Source organism: Epinephelus lanceolatus, chromosome 13 (assembly GCF_041903045.1).
Source record: "Epinephelus lanceolatus isolate andai-2023 chromosome 13, ASM4190304v1, whole genome shotgun sequence".
NCBI lineage: Eukaryota > Metazoa > Chordata > Actinopteri > Perciformes > Serranidae > Epinephelus > Epinephelus lanceolatus.
In genome coordinates, this window is record NC_135746.1 from 37,895,333 (window position 1) to 37,916,673 (window position 21,341).

At 40.4% G+C, this 21,341-nt stretch overlaps 1 protein-coding gene across 1 annotated transcript in view; it reads right to left on the minus strand.

The window, feature by feature from the left end:
* The window catches only part of LOC117270347 (gamma-aminobutyric acid receptor subunit rho-2-like), a 42,338-nt gene that overhangs the window by 12,952 nt on the left and 8,045 nt on the right, over positions 1 to 21,341 (minus strand). Inside the window, exons 3-6 of the mRNA XM_033647882.2 lie at positions 11,659 to 11,726; positions 3,620 to 3,843; positions 3,367 to 3,449; positions 1,194 to 1,334 (exon numbers count right to left, since the gene is read on the minus strand). Of these exons, the coding sequence (XP_033503773.1) occupies positions 1,194 to 1,334; positions 3,367 to 3,449; positions 3,620 to 3,843; positions 11,659 to 11,726 (516 nt within the window). The remainder of the gene's footprint in view (positions 1 to 1,193; positions 1,335 to 3,366; positions 3,450 to 3,619; positions 3,844 to 11,658; positions 11,727 to 21,341) is intronic.

A 21,341-nucleotide genomic window follows, 5' to 3' on the forward strand; every position in this document is an offset into this window, starting at 1 on the left:
ATCACAGTAGGCTAGACAAAGCATAGGTGTTGCTAATGACATTAATGATGGCTACATTCTATTCAGGTATCCTAGGAAGCCATGACACAACACCAGCACTCTGAAGGTGATGCATCTAAATGCTGACTTTGTAAATGCATCTACTTTAACAGTAATGTTACCTTGACATTTAGGCAGTAGGAGCACCACAAATATTGGTAAACAGAAAAACACAAATTGTGCAATGTAACATAGGACTAAGGCTTGCTACATCTGTTTAGAAAAAAAAATCCTTGTTAGGTTGCATTTGTTTGACCTTTTTTCAAAGTTTCAGCTTCAATGGACCTTCAGTGTCGACAGCAAGGATTTCAAACCTAAGAGGAACTTAATACTACTTGAGCTCATTCAAAACGGTGCTGGTGCAGTCCTTACACTGTGGCAGAAAGTTGAAGACACTCCAGCTGTCAGGCCTTTGCACTGAGGTGGTAGTTAGGGCTGCTCGAGTCAGAGACAAGGATATGTTCAGATTGGAGATTGAGTTCTGAGTGGTGGTTAAGTCAAGACAAAGTGATGTTCTTTAGAACAAATAGGAACAGGAATTGTTGGCTAAACTTGAAAGAAAAACATGAAATTATTTATAACTATATGTAAATTGAATATTCTTGCACAATGCAAAGAAGTGCCATGAAAAATAAGCATGCAAAGGAGGGCAGGTGATGTTAAAGAAATTAATATTTAATGTTTTGCTTGTGGTTCTCTGGCTCACCTCATTGAGGTCCAGCTCAGGCAATGGGTTACTTCAGAGTCTGCAATATCAGGGTCTGATTAACCTGTCAGAAGACCTTAGGATAAAAAGTGAATTGAGGGCCCCTACTGATTCTCCATGTGCTCTCCAACTTGATTATAAGTTGATTAAACATGAACTTGTTTAGGAATATGCACCGCGTAAGCATAATGTCAACTGAAATATTAATGGTATTAAAAGTAGATTTTAACACAGGCCCCCACGACAATACACAGACTCCAAATTAGGTACAAATGGAGGAGTCACATTAAGGTCCTTTCCATTTCAGTTTCTAGTAAGTAGTTAATTAAATTATGTCAAACTCATTTTTGAAGCCCCCAGGAGCAATCACCACTTTTGGCCAGTGAGTAATAGTCTTTCAGAAAGTTTCAAAGTAAAACTCCACTCAGTGTTTGTTTTGCCAGTCTACCTGTGCTGCTGTAGAAAGCCAGTCTGGAGGTAGTGTGAAACTTCTGGATGAGGAACTGAGACAGAGAAATCCTGTCATCTGTGCTCAGGGACTCATCACCGCTTTTCCAATACAGCATCAGGTCTTCATCTGTGTAAGCGTCTGCAGGACAGAAAACATCAGTTTAAGTATAGAGTACTCATTCCACTATCAGCAGCAGTAGCTGGATGGATAAAGGCCGGTAGAATTTCCCATAACCAATGGCATCAATGCATGAAAACACTGCAGTTTACATCCACTGTTGTTCTGCACCACAGAAGTAGAGCAGGGGGTGGGACTTCCAGGGCTCCTACATTGAATGTTTTCTCAGAGGCCTTGAATCTTTTAGGTTTTTAGGTCCAGTGTGTAGGATTTAAGGGCATCAATTGGCAGAAATGGTATATAATATTCACGACTATGTCTTAGTATTAGTTGTAGGCCTACTTATTCATATTAGTTTATAACCCCCTGAAAACAACTATCATTGGGTTTTTGTTACCTTGGAATGAGTCGTTTATATCTACATACAGCGCAGGTCCCCTTCCGCAGACTCCACCATGTTGTTTCTACAGCAGCCCAGAATGGACAAATCATACACTGGCTCTAGAAAAGGTCATTTGCATTCTGAAGCTTTCCCGTTAGCTATTCTAGCTCCCCTACACACTTGGCAGAGGAAGTAAGAAGTAAGTAAGCTTGATGCTACTAAATCCTACACACTAGACCTTTAAAATACCTTGAACTTTGTATCATTTCCCCTGGTCTAATCTGTCCAAAGAGGCAGGTCAATGGAGCGAAAGTTTTGTAGTTTCTCTATTAGGGATGCTGTTTATTCCAAATTCCGACCCTGCCTGTGGTATGCGAGTTAAAAAAAAAGTAATTCTGGACAATTTCTGCCTCATTTTAGGTGGTAAGAGTTAGAATTAGTCATCCTTAACATCTGTTGTGTTATGGTTTAGAATGATGAAGATAGTTGAAGAACAGTTAGATACAAAATAGGATGGAGGCTCTACAGGATATTTTTTCCCAAATGATGTACAGATTTTTAGGCATTCATTATCTCAAATGGCTTGAAAAAGAGTGAATATAGCTGCTGTAAATGGCAAAAAAAAAAAAAAAAAAATCCTGAGAAAGCATGCCCCCAGACCCCCCCTTGGTTTGGGCTTTGGGCCATGTCCCGAATGTTTACAACATCTTGCTCCACCCCTGAAAGTCTATTATAACTTTTTTCTCTGTGCCACTGAGAACCAGTGTTGTCCAAAAACTATTTAAAAAACCAAGCAGCGAGCCACACTGTTGCAGTGGGTGTCATGTTATTTTATTACTATAGCCCCTTTTACACTGCCCCTCTGAGGCAGAAATTTCTCGCCCCGGCGTTCTCTATAAAAGGTACAACTGCAGAATGGGGGGAGAGTTGTTTCGTCTCTAAGGCAGCATCGGCAGTAGTTACAGCACCGAAACGAGGTCTGTATATACGGGACAGCCGGCGGGATGGGATCATGGGCTGCACGGGTGCTACAATTTGACAACATGTTATGCGCACACCCCACAGCAGGAAACTTAAAAAGCAGTTGGTAGTAGTTAGCAGCTAACATAAAGAAGAAGAAAAATGGCCAAAAATGTTAACAAACTGGAAAACAATGAGGTCCGGGAGCTTCTTACCCTCCGAGCAGAGGACAAGATCAGTCGGCACATAAGACAGAGAGTAAATGATTGTTATTGCCATGTTATGCTGTAGTTATTGTTTATAATGCGCTGCTGACACATATGTTATATGTCACACAAGAGGCTGATGCTGTTGTGTTACATGTCACGCCCATCCAGCTCTTTTTCTTCTGGGATGGTTCTGTGAAAGGGACTTCATAACAGCTCTATAGTGCGATCTCTGCTTAAATAGGGCTTTTGAAAACACACAGGCTGAGCTCCGAATATTCACTACATCTGACTCTGCCCCTGCTGCACCAACCTCTTCCTGATAAATAACAGTTTAAAGTAATAAAACAGTAATGTCTAACAATTCAGTGTTTTTTTTGTCAGTGTGGTGCTAATTGAGGCAACATGCTGCAAAAATGCTTTGGGCCTTTAATAATTAGCAGCACTTTATTCCCGCTGTCTTTTTAACAATAGAGTGAAGTGTCAGGAGCATATGAATACTTACAGCTCTCCAGCTCCAGCGTGCATGTCTGCGAGTCCAATGGGAAACGACTGAAATCCATGTTGCACGCAGCAGTGACTGTAACCCTGGGGAAAAAAAGCAGAGTGTAAATGTTACCAGCACTATGCATGCTGCAACAAGGCCTGCCAAGTCTCATTTAGTTGGTGTGAATAAACCCTGTGATGGCTGTGTGTGTGTGTGTTTGTGTGTGTGTGTGTGTGTGTGTGTGTGTGTGTGTGTGTTTGTGTGTCCTCACCTCAGGCTGTACAGGACATGACCGTCGGGGAAGACTCGCAGCATGATGTTGTCAGTGGTGGTATCATGGATGAAAGACCTCTTGGAGTGGACAAAAAACACATCAGGCACCCAGATCTTCTTCACCAGGCGCCCGTCAAAGGTCATGCTCTTGTTGGTGGCGCTGGGGAAGGCCAGTCGCTCGTCCTTCCAGTAGTGCCTCAGATACAGGGTCATGGTGAAGTCCTGAGGGAGTGGGGGAGGGGTGAGTGAAACAGAAACAGCCTCGGGATTAAGTCTCACTACGAGGACTCTACTTGCTCGCTGCCTCTGGTTTATTGAATTCCTCTGGGGATTACAGTGCTACGACCCGCAGCTGCTGGATTATATGGATTGCTTATGACTAAACATACATGGTCCAGAGAAGTGCTGAACATATGTTAACTAAGCAGACCACAGCTTCCAGTGGTCCTAGATTACCCTTGTCTTCTCGCCTCCTTTCCCCTGTTGCTATGCAGACAGGAGTGGTCCAGTGTCTGCAATACCCCCCCCCCCCCCCCCACACACACACACACACACACACACTCCAGAGATCATCCGCTGTCCCACTCTCCTCATGGCATTACATAAGACCAGATCAGTTTGGAATAATGGCTGCAGCAACACATTGTACTCTTGGCACCCACCATAAAAGAACCTTTGATGTTGCATAAGTTCAGTTCAGGGGCATGTCTGAATGTCTCCAGTGAATACCAACTGTAATGTGTTTACTAATGAGAGATGTTTTTAAGTGTTGTGATCTAACCAAAGCATCCTTGAACGTATGTCTAACTGCCAGCTTATTCGCTGTTACATCACAACGATTTCAACGTTGAAACGTTGAACTTATTAGCAATGAAAGGCACTCTTGATCAAGTCACTGGGTGCCTCACTCATAGGTTTTGATGCTACAACCTTTAATGATCTACTGTAGTATAACCATAGTTATGATGGCTAATGCATGCTTGCAAATTTAGACAGAAATTGCAGTGTGAATGCGATCTGACTCTTCTCTACTTGTGCTATATTTTGGCATTTACCATGATCTCATAATTGACACAAAATATTAGGCTGCAATAATAAGCGATGAAACACACGATGGTGGCTAATATTTACTAAAACCAAGTAAGGGTGGAAATCCACAATATGATACTATCATGATGCTTTGGTCACAATTATTGCAGTTTTTATGGCTTTGTGATATGCTGAGTATTGCAATAACATTTAATACAATCTATTGTGATTTATTACCTTTTTTCAACTGCAAATTTTATCCCCAAAATAAAAAAATTACCACATCTGTTTCATCTAATGACATAATGTTGTCAGTCTGCTCATATGACTTCAATCATTTTCATTTCAAAATGCATCTAGTGGACTGAATAAGCAATTCATTTTATCATTCTAATAGGATACCACAAGTTTAATTTGTATTTGCATTACTAATAATTTATAGAATAAAAAAGAAACAATCATTGGCGTCTGAGTATCAATACAATATTGCCACGCAAAAATATCACAATACTATGCTGTATCAATTTTTCCCCCACGCCTAATGACAAGCAAACTTTAGATAGATATCACTGTGTGACTGCACTGCATTCATAATTACCTCATCATTGCCACTAAACAAAGAGTTTAATTAGCAAAAGTTGCAGTACAGTCAGAGGTTCTACTCTGCTATCATTATGGCAGCTAATGTTAGCAAACTCTAGATAGTTATTGCTGTGTAAATGACATTACAGAGACAGTGCTATGACTTTATGACTCCTCTCTACTTGTGGCAGAGTTGGAGAGGGGTGAAGAAAGGGTGGTGTCTGGGGCTCCAGCCCAGAACATTTTTCAAAAGCTCTGAATCTTTAGGGTTTCTAAAATACCTTTAACTTTGTTGTTGTTTGTTGTTTATCCCACTATGCTATTCCCTTACAAAATGTAATATAATTCAGTAAATGTTCTTCTGTTGGACAAATGTTTATGTTGTTTCACATTTATTTGGCATTGTTGAGGATCCTTCATTTGCAGTTTGAGCAGCCCAGATTAGTATGGCATGGACTCAAATGTAGATTTGTCAGATCAACATTCATTCAAAAATAAGTTTCAATTTAAGTAATGCTGTTCACGCCGAGTTCCGATGCTACCAACTGTTACGTAGCTTAAAAATAGTAACATCACACAATCTTTTGCTTTTTTCAGGTGGTGGTATGAAAAGTTGTCATCCTTAAAGGTAGACTATGCAGGATTTTCTTAAAAAACAAACCAAAAAAAAACAAAACAATGTGCACACTCAAACAAAAGAAATCTCTCTCTGTCATTACTTGTTACCGCCTGTTCTTATTCCTAATTTGTCAAACATTGCCACTTTGTCAGTGATTCTGGTGTCAGACACTGATGCCAAAGGCACCTTTCACAGCGTTAGTGTGTAACACCGCTAGACGTGTCAGTTTGAAAAGGCGCTGGTAAGAACATAATATGTAGCTGGACAGTCCATATGGGGCAGGCAGGATTGCAGGTGGATGTGTCCAACAAACCACGGACTTTCACCCAAGAGCCCGCTGCTCAGTTACTGTGTGAGTTTAAAACCAAGCCCCATGCTTTTGTTACCTAAACCTAACCACATGCTTTTGTTGCACAAAGTATGAACATAAAAACAAGGCATCTTACCATTGTTGGAAGTTTATTTTGAAAAGAATAAATGCATCTAATGATCAAACACTGTACATTTCCTGTGAAAACAGAAGTGTATGTTAAAAAATACAATGTACTGTATGCAACAAGTGTAAACTGACACGCTGTCCCAGAATTTTTAACAACAGATGCAGGAGGTTAGCTCGCGCATCATATTTAGATGTAAAAATCCACTGACAAAGTGCCGATATTTGGCAAGTTGTGATGAGAAGCCGTTGCTTGTGAAGTGTGCGGCAGTGTATTTTTCTGTAGAGATTTCTTTTTTGTGTGTTCAGGATGTTTACTGGGAAAAAAAGGTAGGGACCACATGGCACAATGAAAGCAGCAGGCATCCAAGGGACACAGCACCGAGAAACGCAAATAAAGTGAGTAGAAACGCAAAATGAGAATGAATCAGGGGTTGGCTTTTACTTTCATTTTCACTGGTGAGCGTGTTTACAAACAGTTCCTGACAGTTCTGCATAGGATACCTTTAATATGTGTTGTGTTCTGGTTTCAGAATGATGAAGACAGTTAGAGAATACATACATAGAGTTTTAAACATCTAGTGTCTCAAATAGCTTGAAAATTAGATCATATAGCTGTCATAAATAGGAAAAAAAATCTCCCTGTTGGAGCGTGCTCCCAGACCCCTTTAGGTTTTATTTACAATGTCTTGCTCCACCCCTGAAAGCCTGACTAATCGTATTCCTTTGTGCCATAAAGCTCCATTGTGGTCTAAAAACTATTGAAAACACATTAGTGAGCCACTGTTGCACTGGGTGACATGTCCCTTCATTACCATGAAAACACACTGTAGTTTATTTCAACTCAATTACACACACCACCGGTGTAGCTGAAAATAGTCTTCACAAACAGCACAAAATAGGCCCTGTGTTTCAGCAGCATTAGAACTCCCCTTTGCCTTTTATTACATCCATTCTCACACATGTACAAATAACTGAATCAGCAACCTAACACATGTTTATGTAATGATATCAGGATTATTAGCAATGAACTGTTTATACCAACATTTGTATTACTCAGCCATCTGGGATATGCTTCAGTCTGCACGCTCTGAAATCTCAGCACATTTTAGCCCTCGTCTCCCAACACACTGTACAATTACTGTTTGACATTTTTATTATGAAGTTGGCTTGGACAGATGCTATGGAACATTACTCCCCCCGTGTTTGTTAAGGTCTCTATCGTGACTTGGGCATAAGACAAAGGTAGAAAAAAGCCATCATACTTTTAATACATTTAAATTGCAGATATAAAATCCTGGCCTCTGGGGGGGGTCCTCTCTATGTTAAGGCCCTTGGCAGTGAGTTGGAAGTGAGTAAGCCCCTGCCCTCTCCTCCTGTTTCTTCAATGGCCAGCTAATTTAGGAATTTCAGCTCTATGCAGAGGCTACACTGTAGCCTACACACATAGCCAACGCCATTGTGAGAATCTATACTTGTGCAGTGGTGTGTCTGTGTCACTTTGCAGTTACACCTCCAAAAACACTAGTCTGAGGTGGAGTTTCTGTGAAGTGCTGTAAAGTTTAGTTGATTCAAAAACAGGCCAAAAACACACATTAAACACACATTAAACATGGCTTAATAGAAACAAGTTCAAACACACAAATCGCAGGATAACTTGCAGGATTCACAGACAAAGCATTTGTCTTTTGCTTGACACATTTTCCCCACAAATACAACATGCTAATGTTATTAGCACAAGCCTATGGTATTTTACATTGTATGAATTAGCCTAGCGGCTAGCAGACTTTTCCTCTACTCATATGAAGCCAGGGACAACAGCAACATTTAGTGAAATTTTGTAACTAACGTTACGAAACAAATACAACATGCTAACGTTATTAGAACAAGCCTATGGCATTTTACACTGTAAAAATTAGCCTAGCGACAAGCAGAGATTTCCTCTTCTCATATGAAGCCAGAAAAAATCACACTTAAGACTTAAAATGCTATTTTGTGGGGGTTTTATTCTCTTCTATGAAATTAAAGTAAATCAAAGCTTTGTTTCCACTGAGGGAAATGGTTTCAGCTTACAAAAATAGACAGGAGGTCTGTGTCGCTGCGACATGTAGTTACATTTCTGGGGAGGTCCACATCGGACTATGGCGTAGGGAACAGCGTAGGCTCTATGTTGACGCAGAGCCTACGCCGTAGATACGGCGTCTATTCTAGGCAGAAATATACATCCCACTTTAGGCTAAATTTGCTGCCCCCCAATCAAGCTAATCCTTCAATTAAAGCTGTACAACAATGACTCACCTCTCATGATAAGTAACACATTAAAACAGGGCTGGCCGGTATTAGTCTCTGCACATCAGATAATTAGTAATATTAACTGTAAAATGAGCAACTAAAGTACAGTACAGGCCAAAAGTTTGGACACACCTTCTCATTCAATGCGTTTTCTTTATTTTCATGACTATTTACATTGTAGATTCTCACTGAAGGCATCAAAACTATGAATGAACACATGTGGAGTTATGTACTTAACAAAAAAAGGTGAAATAACTGAAAACATGTTTTATATTCTAGTTTCTTCAAAATAGCCACCCTTTGCTCTGATTACTGCTTTGCACACTCTTGGCATTCTCTCCATGAGCTTCAAGAGGTAGTCACCTGAAATGGTTTCCACTTCACAGGTGTGCCTTATCAGGGTCAATTAGTGGAATTTCTTGCTTTATCAATGGGGTTGGGACCATCAGTTGTGTTGTGCAGAAGTCAGGTTAATACACAGCCGACAGCCCTATTGGACAACTGTTAAAATTCATATTATGGCAAGAACCAATCAGCTAACTAAAGAAAAACGAGTGGCCATCATTACTTTAAGAAATGAAGGTCAGTCAGTCCGGAAAATTGCAAAAACTTTAAATGTGTCCCCAAGTGGAGTCGCAAAAACCATCAAGCGCTACAACGAAACTGGCACACATGAGGACCGACCCAGGAAAGGAAGACCAAGAGTCACCTCTGCTTCTGAGGTTAAGTTCATCCGAGTCACCAGCCTCAGAAATGGCAAGTTAACAGCAGCTCAGATCAGAGACCAGATGAATGCCACACAGAGTTCTAGCAGCAGACCCATCTCTAGAACAACTGTTAAGAGGAGACTGCGCCAATCAGGCCTTCATGGTCAAATAGCTGCTAGGAAACCACTGCTAAGGAGAGGCAACAAGCAGAAGAGATTTGTTTGGGCCAAGAAACACAAGGAATGGACATTAGACCAGTGGAAATCTGTGCTTTGGTCTGATGAGTCCAAATTTGAGATCTTTGGTTCCAACCGCCGTGTCTTTGTGAGACGCAGAAAAGGTGAACGGATGGATTCCACATGCCTGGTTCCCACTGTGAAGCATGGAGGAGGAGGTGTGATGGTGTGGGGGTGTTTTGCTGGTGACACTGTTGGGGATTTATTCAAAATTGAAGGCACACTGAACCAGCATGGCTACCACAGCATCCTGCAGCGACATGCCATCCCATCCGGTTTGCGTTTAGTTGGACGATCATTTATTTTTCAACAGGACAATGACCCCAAACACACCTCCAGGCTGTGTAAGGGCTATTTGACCAAGAAGGAGAGTGATGGAGTGCTGCGGCAGATGACCTGGCCTCCACAGTCACCGGACCTGAACCCAATCGAGATGGTTTGGGGTGAGCTGGACCGCAGAGTGAAGGCAAAGGGGCCAACAAGTGCTAAACACCTCTGGGAACTCCTTCAAGACTGTTGGAAAACCATTTCAGGTGACTACCTCTTGAAGCTCATGGAGAGAATGCCAAGAGTGTGCAAAGCAGTAATCAGAGCAAAGGGTGGCTATTTTGAAGAAACTAGAATATAAAACATGTTTTCAGTTATTTCACCTTTTTTTGTTAAGTACATAACTCCACATGTGTTCATTCATAGTTTTGATGCCTTCAGTGAGAATCTACAATGTAAATAGTCATGAAAATAAAGAAAACGCATTGAATGAGAAGGTGTGTCCAAACTTTTGGCCTGTACTGTATATACACACAAAGTATAGTATGAGATTCCTTAACTGTCATGTTGACATAGTTTTAAATAAATATATACTACAACCTTAACAGGATTCCTAAAATTCAGTTATGTCTTTTGGTTTTGGTGGTGCCACCCCAAAATTTTCAGTGACCTAAACCCCTATGAAACATTTCTAGGGGGCACCACTGTTTGAAACTATGTATTTGTGACTTGTTTTTAAATGTTTTTGATTTGAACTTATGGGCAGAAAGAATTGAGAAACAGGCTGACACGTGGTTGGTTTGGGTCTTTTCATGAGATATGCTGACAGTGAGAAAAGTCTCGAATAATACATCTATATCCTTTAAAATCTCGTCTTTGCTAAACCCTTTTACCTCTAATGAAACAGCTCGTTTGCTGTGTAACTTTTTAACATCCTGCAGCTTTGTGATATGACATAATGTCATTAAGAGCAGCCGTCGTCTGCAATCATTCATTCCCCCCCCCCGCTCCAAAACAATTAAATACAGAATGCTGGGATCCAAATTAAATGTAATCCTTGGTCGTCCTTGCAAACAGGAGCTTACACAACACCAGGACAACAGTTTTGGATCCAATTTATGGTTCCAAAACAGAAGGTTGATTTAATTACATTACTCAACATGCATTCCGTCTGACTTTGAGCAAAATAAACAATTCCTGCCATTGCGTTTTCATAATCTGATTCTGATTATCCAACTAAAAAGAACAGCTAAATGACGATAACTAAAAGGAGACATTCATCTCTCAGTTCAAAGCGCAGAATCCCTATAATGCCAGCGGCAGAACACAGATAGTATCTGATAAAAGGCAACTGATCACTTTAAACTATATTTGAGCTCTAATCTGGCGTGTCCAATCAAAAAAGTTGGATTGAGAAGACGAGTGTTCCCACAGTCTTAGTCACTGTTGTGCTTGTGTGTCTGTGCCGTTAATGAAGAATGTTCCCGCCTCATTAGCTGCTTTGTCTGAGGAGAGCAGCTTCTTCCCCATGTGTTGAAGCAGTATGAGCTCATTTGTTTAAGTCAGCAACTTCCATGGCTACAAACTGAATCTGACACAGATTTACTGGATACATTTGCCATCAGTAACATAATCCACTGGAAAAGCAGCATTAATAATGACATCCTACTTCTTCTATAATCTCATTACTCTGAGATTGTGTTGGTCCCTGATTGAATATTAGGTTCAAACTGAGTCTATCATAATGAGTTATTTTCAGTATCTGCAGCCGACTTCTTGCAGTCACATTACAGCTACTACGTTATTTGTTATGCCCCCCCCCCCCCCCCACGCATACTGTGTGTACCATTACACACTAAAGCCACTTACCATGTCTACCTCTGATATGCTGTCCAAGCTCTCCACCTGAACATCCACTCCAACAGGGACAGCTGGACCTGCAGATAAATATCAAACACATTAGAGCGTACCTCACTGTATTGTATATACAGACCATGTCAGGCCCAGCTCAGCTTCTTTTGAAGTTACATCAAAGTGCAGACTTGGAACCAAGACTTAAAGAATAAGATCATCCCTAATACAGGTCTCCATGCCAAACTATCCTTCTAGATAGAACTAGATTGTTTTTTTGGGCTTTTCTTGCCTTTAATGATAGGACAGCGTAGTGTGAAGGGGGAGAGAGAGGGAACGATAGGCATCAAAGGGCCACAGACTGGAAGTGAACCCGCAGCCACTGCAGCAAGGACTAAGTCTACATGGGGGTGCCTGCTCTAACCACTAAGCCACCGACACCCTGAATTCCAATGATATTACATATGAGAAGCACATAGATCCACAGAGAGGGTTCACCAAACCTACTGACAGAATGCTGATAGTCTGTAAAGCCCCAGATTAATTAAATGAATGAATGAATTAAATTAAATGGCAATGTTTTTAATGTCTAATGCCAAACCTTTAAAAATCATATTTTCTGACAATATCTGCACATGCTAACTACAGTATGGTTTTGGGAACAGATTCTGGTTATGGCAAATGAACTCTAATTAAAGGTATACTATGCAGGGTTTTCCTTAAAAACAGCATATAGACCATGGTTGCTCAAAATGCATGCTTTTCTAAAAAAAAATAATTTGCGGTCCATTTCATTTCTTTCACTTTTGATAGCTGACATTTTAAACACTACTAGGCGACTGCATCAAATTGCACTCCCCTAAGCATTAGAAATGACAACTTGTTGAAAGCTACTGATTGCAGGGCAACAAGTGGTACTTATCAAGTGTTGCAGGAATTATGATCTGTCATCAGTGCTAGTGTTGTTAACTACAATAATGATTTCAGTGGACAACTCTCAACTGTGCTTTTCCTGTGTGGCCCTCAATCATATGCTAGCCCCCTAAACTGGCACTCAAAACTCTGAGTACCCCTGGTCTAGACTCAAACAAAACATAACATACTCATACAAAAGTAATTCCTCTTAATGATTTCTTATGACCCACTAGAAGTGTGTGGCAGTGTATTTGTCTGCAGAAACTCTGCCCTCTGTCTAGATTTTATTATGTTCTTCTTATTTTGCTATGTTTGCCACATTCATGGTCACAGCCTGCAGGTAAGGTCATGACTTTATAAAAGGGTAGTGACTAGGTAGTAGCAGCATGCATTCAAGCATTGTTTGGGGTTAAAAAAAGGGAACATTAACAGCTGGATTATGATTGGAAACAAACTCAGGTTATGAAACGCTTAAGTGTTATAAGTCCGTACACCACCCTAACCTCCACCACTCCTGTACACAAGTTACTCTCAGCTTCGTTACATAAAGAACACACTGCGTTCTGCACTGGAACTAAATGGGACTAGGCTTAAATCACGCACTCCAGAAATGTCCACTACCGACAGGCGATTTTGATATCCTAAAATCATTATCGCTAACCTTAACCAAGGACTTTCAGTCGCCTAAAGTCAACCAAACACTAACCATGGAGGCAAGAGATCAGAAAATGCTTGTTTTCAATAATGATCATTAGGTCTGTTCTGGAACACCTTACACAATTTTCTTATTTACGTACAAGAACATGTTGACTTGAACAAAGAACAAAGAACAAGAAAATCTGAGGGGCAGACTGCCATGAAAGTTATTGACCACATATTTCCCAGAGGATGAACCTTCTGTAATGTAATGATGTTTTGGAACAGACATGAATAGCCACAAGTTTGCCATGAAACTGAGGCAAAGAACTGCTTCCACTAAGCTGAAAATGTTTCCACTTGAGCAAGAAATGCATGCTTATCATTTATCCAGAGGTTTTATGACTTCACTTCATAAACCCATGGAGACAAGAGAGAGTGGAGGGAAATAACAGAAGGAATTAGCCCAGAGTTCATGGTGAGGTCTAGGATCACACAGAGTCTGAGCTGTCACTCACACACACACACACACACACACACACACTGTATTTGATGAGTTTGACGCAGGGGCATAAATATAGACAGTGCAGATGGGGCAGTTGCACTGGGGTCCATGGGGTGAGGGGGCCCATATAGAGTGAGCCCTCAAATCATATGTTAGGAAGGAAACTGGCCCTTGTGTGTAATTTAGATTGCCACCTTAGAAATATGCCTATGTTTAGAGACAAACTTACATTTAATTCAAAATGGTGTAATGTGCTTTATATGCCTTTGAAAAGGCAAACCTATCTCCATTATGGTTTTCTTTTCTTTCTTTTTTGGTAAAATAACCAGTAGCAATCTATAACAAAATACTTTTAAAATATAAAATATATGGTTACTCAACATAAACTATAAATAGTGTATAAAAAACTATTCAATTACATGAATAATTCAGATTTTCTTTTGTATTTTTGTCCTACACAAATATGATGATGATTTTTAGGTGATATGTATGTTGGTATCATCCAATGTCAAGTCTCTGTTTGATCATATGATGATATGACTTTACAGTAGCTAGTTGGAGCGCATAAAAGCTAACCTCCCGGGCTTACGGCTTGTCAAAATAGTGTGCACTGGGTGGAAGTGAGAACGTATTGGTTCACTGGCTAGTCTCTCACTCTATCTGTCTACTGTTTGGTGCTGAGCAGATAGCGCACAGTGGGGTTTTACAGCTTTTTCTCTGTAAGCTTAAAAGCTTAAAAAGATTCTATGAGAGAGATGAAAGTGAACCAAAACAATAAAGTTGCAGCTGGATGTCTAAACGATGAGCTGGAAGTCACTACAAAGCTCTGTGCCAAGAGGAGGGCAGCTGCACATTCAGGTGATACTCTCTATAGGTTCATCACTACAAGTGACCGCATTTGTATTGTCAGAATTGACATCGTTCAAAGGTTTCGTACTGTTTTCTGTCTCTGATTAAGACTATCAAGTGACCGAAATTAGATATACAAAGATGTTACTTGATTTTAATAGAAGTATGATGTTAGTTCAGATGCAGGTGTTGTGATGATCTGTCATCAGCTCATATGCTGCTAAGCCATGACCAATAACTTCAATCATTTCATATGAAAACTCACACAGTATTCTCATAATTTTTGATATGTGTTGTTTAGCTGATTAAGAGGATTTTTTTAAGTCCTCAGTGGGGGATTTAAGGTGATATGGAAGAATATCCTAACCCCATCATCAATGGCATAACAAAACCACACAGCCTTCTTTGACTTGTGTATGAAAGGGGGCCTATCATGCTATTTTTTTAAGTTCATACTGTTCTATTTGGGTCACCATTAAAACATGTTTACATGCTTTAATGTCCAAAAAACACTTTATTTTCCTCCAACTGTCTGTGCTGGGTCACCTGTATTCACCCTCTGTCTGAAACGCTCCATTTTAGGGCCCAGTTTGCTTTCATTGATCAGTGTCCAAGCCTTCCATTATTGCAGCAGCATTTTCTACTGTGAAAAATCCCCAATAAAAGCTTCTACACCAAAATCTTCACAACCATACATGTTCCAGATGGAATATGATACGAAATCAGGAAGGAGTTAATAACATTAGCAACCAGAATTACATGTTTCCCTGATGTTAGCATGTAGCTACATGTAGCAGTACAGACTATGTAATGTAAACACTTGCAGATGCGTGCCTTATCTAAAGAAATCAGTCAGAGTTGATGTCAGCTTGGCTCGAAAGCTGTTTCTGTTGGAAAGCAGAGTATTCAGAATGGTATGAAGCCTGAGATGTTTGCCCACAGAGATTACTTTGAGCAGCATCTCCCAGCAATCACAACAATTAATGCAAATTCAACCAATCCCCATGAAGTCTGCAAAACCTTGCAATTGTGTGCAATCAACATTTTTTTTCAGCCAACTAGACCAATCTTGTTTCAGGTTGTGAAGATGCAGACGTGTGACACAAACATCTCATATTTACCAACAAAAATTACTGCTGCAAAGCAATTCCCCAGTGTTCTGCACGAAAGCAGGGGCACTGCACTGCGTTTAACATTGTGGTGAAAAACAAATGAAAGTTATCAATTGGCAAACAATTTTCTACGACAAAACACACTCAGTGAATAATTGAAACGTGTGGAAAAACAGACAAAACAAATCACCATGACAGAGCTGATGCATCAAGATCTATTGCACATACTGAAAGAATCAAAATGAGTTTTTCCAAAGTGACATTAAATATGCATGGCTAGTGGTAAAATTAGTGTAGCTGGAGTGATGGAGGCGTGCTGGCCTGTTTGCATCATAAACTGTGCCTGCTTGTGCATGTTTGTGGGTTAGAGAAAATAATTTATGTATAAAGAGTCTCAAATAAAATGTTAAAACATGGTGTGAAATCTTTAATTAGCTATTTTGGTAGGGTACTTCAAACACTCAGAACAGTGTGATTTTATTCATGAACAACTTGCCTTCAGTTTTTAATTAATTATACAAAAAAGGGCAACTATTTTTGCAATATTCATTAGCAAATAAATAAATTGATGAAAACTGTCTAAAACCATAAAAACATGCACTGCAATTTTTAACAAAGCTTCTGTGTAATCAGACATTTCAGGCTGCAACAATTACCCCCAACAGCCTGAGAAATCCTAGAGGGACTATAAAATTACAGATGTTTACCCCATTATTTGAAACTCTAGCCACATCTGATATGAACATCCAACTTTGTAATATTGTATATGGCAAATATGACAGACGGCACATTGGCTGCTGTAGTATTGTTAATCTAAGCAGCAGTAAGGGTGCCAGCCTTACATAACTGGTGGCACTGCAAAGCTGCTACCTGGAAGGGGGGCTATCAACTCGTGCCCAGCTCCAGCTGTCAGCAGAGTGTCCTCCCTACTCTTACTCACACCATATGCCATATATCATGTGCCAGACTCAGCAGAGCCTGAGCTCCTGTTGACATGTTGCCTCGGTGGACGTAACACCAGACACCTGCTGAGAAAAAAAAGCTCGGACCAGCGGTATTCTCGGAGCGGGATGGCTGTGTGATTTGGCTCCATCTCAGCTCTCTCTGCAGCTGGGTCACAGGAGGCCACAGCCAGAACCAATTCTGAGCTGAACTGCACTGCAAGGACACAGAAGCAGTAAAAATGGTCTGTCCAGAGGACTGCTGTGTAAGTTACAGGGTATGGCAGAATGTTTTCTGAGTTTCAATATTTAAAATATTGGCTCCAGATCAAGGCTGAGAAAGTGAGGTTTGTGTGTGTTCAGGCAGGACAATCAGGCACAGATGAAATGTCCTGCGTGTGGTTTTGCCAGAAGATTTCCGTTTGCTATTTTGAGCTGACAGCATCAGCAAATTATTCCACGTCACTGATTATCAGATGAGACCCATGAATGCGTCATAGCGATGCTCCACATCGTAATTCCTGTTGGCCCTTGTAGCCCTCAGTAGCACTTCTGTGTGGCCTGTTTTCAAATGGGGCATGAAGCAAGAGTGCACTCACAAACATGAACACCACAACACTGAGGATCAACATCGCAGAGGAGCAAACACTATAAGTCAAAGTTAAAATGCAAAACAGCCTGTTTATGGGCACTCGCCGCACGCAAAACGGGCATATTGATCGTTTCACGGTTTTGCTTTCCTGAGGGCTCCACTAAACCCCAACAGCTCCATTTAATACCACGTCTTACTCTTTAAAATGGAATTATCGTCAAAGCATAGAGGCGAAAACAAAAGCACATAATCCATATGCATTCACAACGTGGCATAAAAGCAAACATTTTATTAGCTACATGTGGGGATTTATCCAGCTACTGAATTTTTTATCAGGCTAATTATTTCAGTCACTGTGTATATAGACTCTCATTTCTCCCTGTGGATGAAAATTCATAATGTCTCTAATTAAGAAAGTTAAACTTGTAGACTACATAATGATAATTAATCTAAGAAATACAGGGTGTCAGTGTTGGGGAGGGACTTTAATTCTGATGTGTACCAGCAAATGTTCAGGCATATTAAAATCTAAAACCTAAAATTAGGCAACAGGGGAATATTTCACTTGTGGAGGCAATTTTCTGAGTTTTAATCCTGTTTTACTGCTCCATGCTAATCTAATGAAACTTTGAGTTTCTGAGCAGGCATCTAGCAAAAAAGAAAAAGAAAGAAAGAAAGAAAGAAAGAAACAAAGAAAGAAAGAAAGAAAGAAAGGGCCAGTTTCCCTCTGGCAGGGCTGGATCCATCCATTAGACACGTGAGGAAAAAATGAGCTGTGGGCACCTCTGTTTCCCCCTATCACATTACATGTGCAGCTGGTGCCCTTTAAGTGCTTATTAAGAATAGGGCACAACAAGCTGCTTGATTGTGGCAATCACGATAATTATCACGGTTATTTAACACAACTACCCATTGACCTTGGAAACGTCATGCATTCATAAAACTTTTTTTTTTCTTCAGTTTTATGTTTTGGGCTTATTTTGCCTTTATTTGGGAGTACAAATTTATAGGAAAGGGGAGCGAAATAAGATCCAAAATCTGGGAGAAAATAACATCATCTGCCGAGATTCCATGATTCCCTGATGTTAGCATGTGGCTACATATAGCAGTGAATTTGGGTATCACTATGCATAGCCACACCTTTTCCCATTAAAAATCACTGATAAAAGCTTCTAAACACAACCGGACATGTTCAAGCAGGAATATGATTTGAAAGCAAAGAGAAATTAACATTCGCAGCTGAGATTAGCTAAATGTTTTGCTGATGTTAGCACATGGCTGCATGTAGCTTGCAGCCCAGGGATGACTGTACAACGCGACACTCTCTCCTGTTCAAAGTCACAGACAAAAGCTTCTAAACCTAACTGGACATGTTCAAGCAGGAATATGATCTGAAATCAAAGAGAAATTAACAACATTGGCAGCCAAGATTACATGTTTCCCTGGTGTTAGCATGTGGCTACATGTAGTAGTGGACTTGCAGCCCAGGTATCACTGTGCATAGCGGCACCCTTTCCCATTAAAATCACAGATAAAAGCTTTTAAACACAAGTGGACATGTTACAGCCAGAATATGATCTGAAATCAAAGAGAAATTAACATCTACAACCATGATCACATTTCCCTGATGTTAGCATGTAGCCTTTTTGTTGCCTTTATTTGATTGTACAAATAGAAAGAAAAGGGGAAAGAGAGAGAGGGAAAGGCATGCAGCAAAGGGCCATGAGTTACAACCAAACCTAGGATTCGGCCTACATGGGATGCAAGGTCAACCAGATGAGCTACCAGAGCACCGTAAAACTTGTCTTTTTAAAAGTGGATTTTCTTGAAATTTAGGTATAATTTTACAGATGCACAGCCTTGAGGTGAAGTATACAGGCCACAGCCTGTCTGAGAGTAAGTTTAGGCTTTTAGGGAGGGGTGAAAGCCCACCGTTGAAAAGAAAATGGGTGCACTAGATTTATAATACTTATAATAATTGTTTCATCTCAGTTATGTTGTTTTTATAATCATCGGAAGCCACAATGGTCTTTAAAAATATGATTCAATTAATTGCTCAGCCTTACAGCAGACTACATTCTGCAGCTTCATCATAATTTTCTGACAATTAATAACACATTTCCCTAAACAGTGCTCCTATGCTGGAAGTTTGCAGTGTGTGAAATTAGTTTGCGGTAATTTGATAAATGATTTATGTATATTCATGAATATTTCATGTAGTGTTGTTGAAAATAGTAATAATAAATATGAATATTTGTTTCAATACTAATTTTTCACAGTATCAATACACCGTTAAAAGCTGAACTTTAGTGCCTTCTCCTACTGTTAATGTTTACTACAGTCATTCTGCTGCTCTCTGCTACTACCCAAGAAAGAAAGACTTGTATTGTATTACATGCCCTCGATGTAAATTTTTTTCCTGTGGTATTAAAAATTAGAGATTTTAAAGTTACTGTATTGAAGTTAGGAATTCCAGTATCATGACAGCACTGATATAGTTTATGGTAGAGCAGCCCCCTGAAAGCTGGAGATTTGAATCATCAGACGGAGACCCCTCAGTCAACTGAGATTTCTTGAAGTTGATTTTTTTTTACTAGTCACTAGTGTACTTCTGGAGAAATTTCAGTCCCCAGATTTAGCTGCAGGGTGAGTGCTCCCCACTTTCATGCCACTCTTTGGTCCAGGCTGCTGCAAACATGGAGGCAGCTGCCCAGAAGAGGAGAGGCTTTGCCTGGTCCGGCAATATTATATATTGGCTTTGTATAATATGTATAATATATTGAATATTCATATTGAACAGCCAAATGTGAAGCGAATGGCATAATTCTAAGCCAGACACAGACCCAACATGTATATATATATATATATATAGCACACAGAAGTGCTACTGAGGGCTGAAGGGACATCTATGTGAATGCCAGATGACATGCACCATCCTCCCAAACACTGTTGCAGACCACATATACCCCCTCCTCCTCCAGCAACAGCACTCCTCAATGGCAGTGCACCCCCCCAAAATCCTGCTCAGGAATGGCTAGAAGAATGTGACATAGTTCAAGATGTCGACTTGGCCACCAACATGGCTTTTCCATTGTCAGTTTTAATGTTCTGAGATAGACCATCTCCAGAATCAGACTAAATGCGCACCCAACTGCCCCCAAGCGGGTAGCAGTGACGTCTTGCCGACGTCAACTCCTGTCGACCCCTTTACCCCCTCCCTTATAAGCATGTGTTGCCACACTTAACTAATGTCTGTGCAGGAGCCCAGAGAGAGAGAGAGAGAGAGAGAGAGAGAGAGAGAGAGAGAGAGAGAGAGAGAGAGAGAGAGAGACGTTTTTTAAAGTCTCTCTGTGTTCAGCTCTCAGTACATTTGGAGCTGCTAACGGAATCTCTGTGATTTAGAGTTCAGTTTCTCTCCTGTGTCCCCGTTTCTACTGTCAGATATCTGCTTTATTTTATTGTTTCATTTTGCTTTCAGCTGTATAGGAGTCGTGTTCAGTTACAGTTGATAAAACTTCAACATTTTGTTATTTTACTGTTTCTCAATAAAGAATGTTATGGATACATATACAAACACAAACATACCAAAACTGCAGTATCTAACACACAGTACGTGTAAGTATAGCAGAATGATGCAGGAATATGGGGGGATAAAACAAACCTGGGGTGCCCTGGTAGCACCCTTGGCACTGTCCAAGAGCTGCAACATCCGTGGTTTGCATCTGGCTGGGGACCTCTGTTGTAATCTGACACAAACTGACATAGTGAACCTGGCACTTTCAACCTCAAGGGGTCCTGAATCACCTTGAGGTCCAGGGCTGAAGGGCAGTCTAGCCATGCAGACACTGTGGGTTTGGTTTTATATGTATGTTTATTTTATTTTTGTGTATAAATATTGCACAATGCTGCTGGAATATGGGGCAATAAAAGCGCCTTGGTAGCCTGGCTGGATACGTGAAAGCAGCGTCCCTGGTTTGCATCTGACCCTGAACCTTTGTTGCTTAATTTCCTGTCATCTCTATGGCCACTATCTAATAAAGGCATCAAATGCCCTAAAATATTATTTGAAAAACTGCTCCAGCCTTCAAAGCGATAGATCAGTATTTTGGGAAATGTGTTTATGTGCATGATATTAGAAGATCGATATCAAT